At 32.3% G+C, this 7,237-nt stretch overlaps 1 protein-coding gene across 1 annotated transcript; it reads right to left on the reverse strand.

Moving 5' to 3' along the window:
• Positions 1-213: 213 nt before the first annotated feature.
• Positions 214-4,136, reverse strand: LOC112712097 (alpha-xylosidase 1). Its single transcript, XM_025764893.3, has 3 exons — positions 3,662-4,136; positions 2,845-3,563; positions 214-2,229 (listed from the first exon to the last, which is right to left on the reverse strand). The coding sequence occupies exons 1-3, from the start codon at positions 3,880-3,882 to the stop codon at positions 386-388; spliced, it is 2,784 nt and encodes a 927-aa protein (XP_025620678.1). The 5' UTR covers positions 3,883-4,136; the 3' UTR covers positions 214-385.
• Between the last annotated feature and the right edge of the window lie 3,101 nt (positions 4,137-7,237).

Here is a 7,237-nt window from a genome sequence, read left to right on the forward strand (position 1 = left end):
TTTGAGATAAAATTAAAACAAAATAAAACGTAGGGATATTTTTAAAATTTTTGTCAAATTTTAAAAATAAAAAATATACTTTAGCCTATAAAATAAAAAGAAAAAATGTGTTATTGATATCTAAGAGGAGAGTTTCATTTTCTGTAAAATAAAATACGAAATTTAAAAGAACACAAATACATAATAATAAGTTAATAAGTAAAAAGAATCACCTAATAAAAAGGCACAAATAAATGTGATTTCAAATTCCAAAGATTAAACATAGTATTGAGCTGTGCAGTGCTAGACTAGGACGAACATTTTGAGCTAATATCTCCTTCAACTAAGCTAAAGAAAAAAGAAGTTACAAAGGTTTCTTATTAAGATGGAACACCCCAACAGCATCTTATGATTCCATTTTCCAAGTAATGTCAAGATTTTTACCAACAGGAATATTCAAGCCATTCATTCCCACCATCACTACCTTGCTTCCTCCATCATCACCTTGCCCATACAATTGTTGTTCCGTTATACTAACATTCACATGTGACTGTGACACATCCATCACTGCCTTACTTCCAGTTACTCCCAACACATTTATGCTGTCAATAACCCAACCTTTATCCAAGGCAAATTTACCCTCTTGAACCTGTGACCACACTCTCACGGTTCCATCCTTTATAGTAGCATGGAAATCAATGTAGGTTGAAGAACCACTAGCTATCTTCATCTCCGGTAGCTCATCATCATCGAGGAAGAGGTTCCCTTGAGCTTCTCCTTCTTTTGCTCCTGCTGGGAATGTCACAATGAGGCTGAAGGGTGTGGTTCTAGCATCCTTAGATACCATTCCACCCTGTTGCATCGGAAGAATAGCATTCTGATACAAATGCACATTCACCACATGTAGAGGCGCATCAAGAGTGACATAAGTCCCTTCTTTGGATACAACACCATGTGCCATATCAAACAAATTATACCACGTGCCAGGAGGAAACAATGCTTTAACTTGTGTTTGTCCTTGTTCAACCACAGGAGAAACCATGACACTGCTCCCAAGCAAGAACTGTGTGCTGAGCCCGTAGGATTGGGTGAAAGATGGAAATGAGAAGAAAAGTGGCCTTGCAATTGGAGCACCACTAAGATGAGCCTCATAGTTGAGTGTGTAGAGATACGGAAGAATCTTATACCTCATGCCCAAAGCATTTCTAGCAGATTCAGCTACTGATTCCCATTGGTAAAGCTCCTGTCTTGGGGAGTAATAGTTTGCATGATCCCTTGAGAAAGGGTAGAAAGCACCAACCTCAATCCACCGATTACAAAGCTCTTCAGTTGGTTGTGGATAGAAACCGCATATATCAGAACCAACCATTGGAATCCCAAAGATTCCAAAGTTGAGCATTGTGGATATTGAGTATCTCAGATTCTCCCATGTACCTTGATTGTCACCTGTCCAATGTGCAACATACTTGCCTGAACCAACATAAGTGGAGCGCGAAAGAATGAAAGGCCGTTTCCCTTCAATCCCTTGGAGACCCTTGTGGGTTGCAATGGATTGAGAGAAACCATAGAGGCTGTGAGCATCATACTCTAGAACCCCATTATAGTGAACAGCACTTGTGGCTATAGTTTTGTAACCAACCGGGGCCATTATTCCTGAAGCATTGATTTTGTAAGGAGGGTCGTCCCATTTTGTGTTTGTGATGTTCTTGCAATCCAAGCAACATATCCATCCAGGTCCTGTTCCATTGGGGCAAATTCTTCCCTCTGGGATTGTGCACTTTCCGTTACAGAAATTGGAAACTTCGTTCATGTCAATCCAAAGGCCATCAACGGGTACAAGTTCATGGAAACGACGAATCTCATCACCCCACCATGAAACTGTTTTTGGATTCAGGAAATCTGGGAAGTGCACTGCACCTGGCCACACTTGACCCAAGAAGGGATCCCCATCGTGCTTGATGAAAACATCATTGGCCATTCCTCTTTGGTATACTCCATAGCTTGCATTAACGGCAATTCCGGGATCAACAATCACAACGTATTTCATTCCAATGCTGTGTATCTTGTCCAAGAACTCTAGAAGCTTCGGACGAGGGTAGTTCACTGAGTTCAGCGTGAAGTCCTTCTTCCCATCCATATGATCATCGTCCGTCCATATCACATCAAGTGGGATTTTAGCTTTCTGGTAATTCTCCACAACATCTTCTATAACAGATAGATTGTGATATCCCCATCTGCATTGGTGAAATCCTACCGTACCAAACATAATAGCATTATGCAATTTATTATTATTATTATTATTAAGGAGGAAAAAGACAAAGCCATGGGTAGCAGAGTTAATGCAATGTACTAGGCTTCTAGCCCCCCCAAAAGAGAAATCAACACATGTGCCTATCAACCGTGCTAGATAACTAAATAAGTAAATAGAATTATTGTTTTTGACTTTGTTACTAATAATTGCTTTACACGTGTCTTTCACAAGGGCCAACTTTATTTATTTTGTTGGTACATAAACTAAACAATTAACTTAGAATATGACCCAAAAAGCTTTTAATGTTAAATATATCATATTGCAGATGTAAATTCTAACTTTTGGAAACCATGGAAACGTATTGTATGTCACAGATAGGAGAAATTTTCACATTAGCATTAAACATATTAATAAAATAAAAAATAATTTTAAACTTAACAAAATAAATGACTCCAAGAGCACTTGCTTTTAAGGCACATACCACATAGGATGCCAAATAAACAGCCAAGTAGAAAAGCCAAAAGCCTTGTCTGATTTTCATTATGAATGCTTAGAAAACAGAGTAAGCAATACAGTACTAGTTACAATAAGAGAGAATGGAAAGAGAATCATACCAAAAGCCCAGTAAGGCATTGGAGCTGGTCTTCCAATCAAAGAAGTGTATTGATCAACAACATTGAGAGGAGAAGGTCCTGCAAAGAAGTAGAAATCCAAAACACCTCCAATGACCTTGTATGTTAGAGATGTGCCTGTGTAAAACACATCCATTCCATTGCTATTCAGCAGCAGAACACCATGTGCATATGCCTTGCCACCCTCATTTCTGAGATCCATGTACACTGGGTGCGACCCGTATAAATCAGCATTGACATTAATGGCTGCTATATCAGTAGTATACAGAGTGTAAGGGTCATTAGGATACAACTTGATCCCATGTGTCTGTGAGTTCTCTCCCAATCCATACAAAGAAGCATCTCTGGGCAATTTGGTAGAGATCTCCAAGTATTGGTCCTTGAACACCAATGAACTAAATGGGTCAGTGTCATCAGAGCTTGAGTTGAAAAGGGTGTCCCCATTTGACTTTCTTTTCACCGCAAAGCTGAAAGGGTCAGAAGTGTAAGTAAGAACAAGCTCAGAGCCAGGGTAATCTTTCTCTGACACTGATCTTTGGTTCTTCTTTTTCTTGTTCTTCTTCTTCTCTGAAGAGCTTGACAATGCAATGCTTTGCTTCAAAGGAGGTGGTTGCTCCCTCGGCAAAAGATTGTAAGGAACCTCCCACCTTTTGTTCTTTGCATCAGTGACGTGTACCCTCAAACGGTTCTCACTCTCGTGCCTGCAACAATGGAGAATCTTTTAGAACAAGTTTGAGAGAGAAGTAGAGATAGTGAATACTGAAGAAACTACTCAAACTAGTAGCTAAGTAGTACTTACTTGGCGTAGAACCTTAGAAGGGGAATATCAGCACCATAGATGTTGTTACTCTGCTTAACTTGGAGAGTCCCAACAAGTGCACCATCAGCTCCATTTTCAATTGAAATCAGACGGTAGCCTAGCCCAATTTTGGTGACTGCAGAAGAAGATTGAGGTATACAAAATGCAAGAAAACATAATAAGCACAGTGCAACCAATGGACTAGGACTAAGAGAAACCATGGCTAATAACTCTACACTCTACACTCACACACTCTTGGGAGTTGGGATGCTAATGCTGTGCCTATATATAACCATTAACCGACAAGTTCTAATGATTTCTCTTAATATAATATAATATAGAAATATACGATCTGTGTTTTCTTTTCTTTTCTATAAAGATTATTTTTGCTTGTTGGTTTGCCTTCATCGGTTACACGTGACATTGGTGGATAAAGCCAATCGACGAAAGTGGAGAAACACTCAAGTTTGTATATGAAAATGACAAGGTGATAAATATTCATCTTTATATTTGGTAAGATATTAAATTATTAAATTATAAGTTAAATGTTACCCGCTTTCTTTCTTCATGATTATGGATCATCGGTCCCGCATTCTTTATTTTTCTCTTTGCAAAGTGGTAATGTATGTGATGTGATGTGATAAGCACAAGCCAGAGCCTTCTCCTAATCCGTTTTCTCTACATGCTAAGTTGCTAACGTCGCTGGACTTATCTAATTACTCTTCAAATGACCCTTCTTTTTTTGCTAAGTTTATAATTCAATTTTGACTAACATATAAAAATTAATAGAAAGAGTATTAACAAAAAATAACATCCTTCTATACATTTCTTGAAACGAGGTGATAACTAATGATAAATAAATAGATAAGAATTAAAATAAAAAAAATTAAAATTTAAAATAAAAGAATAAGTTGAAATTGAATTCAAAAAGAGAATTAGGGTCCGTTTGAAAAATTTTAAAAGTAATTTTTTGAACTTTTGACTTATGAAAAGTAGTAGTATTAATATTTAGTGCAATTTTCGAAATTAAATTGCAACTTTTTAAGAAGTTATTTAGGAGCTTACACAGAAGTTAAAAAAATGACTTCTCTCATACTACTATTATTTTTTTATCACATTTCTATAAAATAAACATTTTTAAAACTAAAAATCCAAATACAAAATTACTTATTTATAAGCTATTTTTAATATAGTTATTTATTATTTAAACTATTTTTTTAAAAATAGATTAATTAAGTTGTTTACCTAAACTGGGCTTTAGTCTATTTATTACTTTATTTGTTGATGCAACAAGAATTGAGACTCTTCAATCTAATTTGTTCACAATTTAAAAATTGAATCGAAAAGACTCATTCAATCTTTTACTCAATTTCCCAATGTAAACCTCACTTGTCCATACCAATATTTCATTAAAAAATCAAAAAAGAATATTTTTACACCTCTAATCACTCTAGGTGACAATAATTTAGGAGGTATTTATAATCTTTTATTAAAATAAAATAACAAAAATCTTAAAGTTACTCACATAAAATCCAATCTAATAACTAAATAAATAAAAATTAAAATACATTAAATTAAATTAAATATTCTAAAAATTAAACTAATAACTCCTATATAATATTTAAATGCTCCATTTCACGAATATTTAAATCACGTATCATTTATGATTTTTTAACTAGTGTCTTTATAAAAAAAAATATATAATTTATTGTAAGGGGTTGTTTTTTGTTTTTCTGCCAAGCTGAAAAAACAGTGTCTGGGATGAACAAATAAAATAGTAGGCATAGCACTAGTAAATTCTGAAGAATCAGACGGTGGATGGGATCATGGGAGGATGATTAGAAAATAAAGAGTTGCAGACATGGCAATGTGCAAGCAACAAATGGTACAGCAGAAAATCCAAATCTCTATAAATTTTGTCTGATTGTGACAATGTCCCGTGAACTCTAGGGTTTCCGAAGATGTGATCCATAATCCATCCATTTTTAATGTGATCCAAGCTTTTTACTCCACTTTTAATTTCTTTTGTTTCTTTATGCAAGTTACTATTGGTCCGTTATAATCAAGAGAATAAGGAGGTCCTTTAATTCCCACCCAAAAATATCTGTTTCCAATGATGAAGCATTCATCTCCATGGATTGCAGGGATAATCATGAACACCACTATAGAAGCAGTATGTCTAAAGTTAGCTTTTAAATGAAGTCACAATTAGGCCAATTATTAAATCCATGTAGTGAAGTATACTTGTCTTCTCGTTAGATTTGCAAGCATTGCTTCTTCTTCTATAATAAGAAAACTATTAGGAAAAACAACTATCATAAGTGTATATTATAAAATACATATATATTAAAAATAAATTAAATAACACGCATAAATATATAATAATTAATTTTAATATATTTGTATATATATAAATTTTTTAAAAAAATTATTTATTATTTTAAATTATCTTTTTTTTTATTTTTTATATATGTTAAAATAATTCTAAATTATCTCTTCCAATTATTTTTCTTACAAAAACATAATGAAAGAAAGATTACATGCTTTTTTCTATATTTTAAAAGAATTAATATTCAATTTGATCTTGAATTTATATACAAATTTTAATTTAGTCTTTAAAGTTTTAATTGTTTTTATTTAGTCTTTAAAATTTTAATTATTTTTATTTAATCTTTAATTTTAAATTTTATAAACGTGACTCATATTAGTTTATGGGACAATTTTTAATATATAGACATTAATAGAATGCTGACATAAACAACTAAAATTTTTTTAATAAATATTACTACGATATTATTTTGTATTATTTGAGTGTCAAAATTAAAACAACATTATTTTATTGATTTTAATATGACATTCAGCTATTCACATCAACGTTTTATTAATGTTTGTGCATAAAAAATTATCTAAATAACTAGCATCAATTATATTCACAAAATTTAAAAACTAAATAAAAATAATTAAAATTTTAACAACTAAATTAAAAATCGTATATAAATTCAGATATCAAATAATTATTATCTCGTTTTGAAGGCATTAGATTTATTTCAAAGATTCTATAGCTTTAGAATAGGAGGATAATAAAAAAATTACTTCGGATATATATCATTACTTGGTATGTAATTGGACTTTATATATACAAGATAAGTTTCTTCACCCCTCTTAGCTTAGGGTTAGTTTGAATTGATTTTTTACAAAAGTTTTTTTTATCTTTCTTAAAAAATATTTTTATGTTTGGATTATACATAAGAAGTATTTAATATTTATTCTAATAAATAATTTGTTAAAATATTTTAAATTTTTTTAAACCATTATATATATATATTACTTGCTTAAATACAAGTTTTTTAATAAATTATTTTTAAAAATCTTATCACAATTCACAAATACTTATATAATTATATAAAAATACTTTTTCTGATTATAAATATATTTCACTAATCATTATTTAAGAAAATTCAATTCAAATACTAAATGATTGACATTGACCCAACCATAATTGGTGTTCATGCGCCATTTAACCTTGCCGCTTTAGGCCTAAAACGTGGCCTCTAATGATACGGGTTCATTTCTTTT

This window comes from Arachis hypogaea, chromosome 9, assembly GCF_003086295.3.
Source record: "Arachis hypogaea cultivar Tifrunner chromosome 9, arahy.Tifrunner.gnm2.J5K5, whole genome shotgun sequence".
Lineage (NCBI taxonomy): Eukaryota > Viridiplantae > Streptophyta > Magnoliopsida > Fabales > Fabaceae > Arachis > Arachis hypogaea.

Coding starts and splice junctions, on each gene's coding strand:
- LOC112712097 (XM_025764893.3), bottom strand. CDS start 3,882: ATGGTTTCTCTTAGTCCTAGTCCATTGGTTGCACTGTGCTTATTATGT. Junction 3,564..3,661: donor CTTCTAAGGTTCTACGCCAA/GTAAGTACTACT, acceptor CCATTGTTGCAG/GCACGAGAGTGAGAACCGTT. Junction 2,230..2,844: donor AATGCCTTACTGGGCTTTTG/GTATGATTCTCT, acceptor TTGGTACGGTAG/GATTTCACCAATGCAGATGG.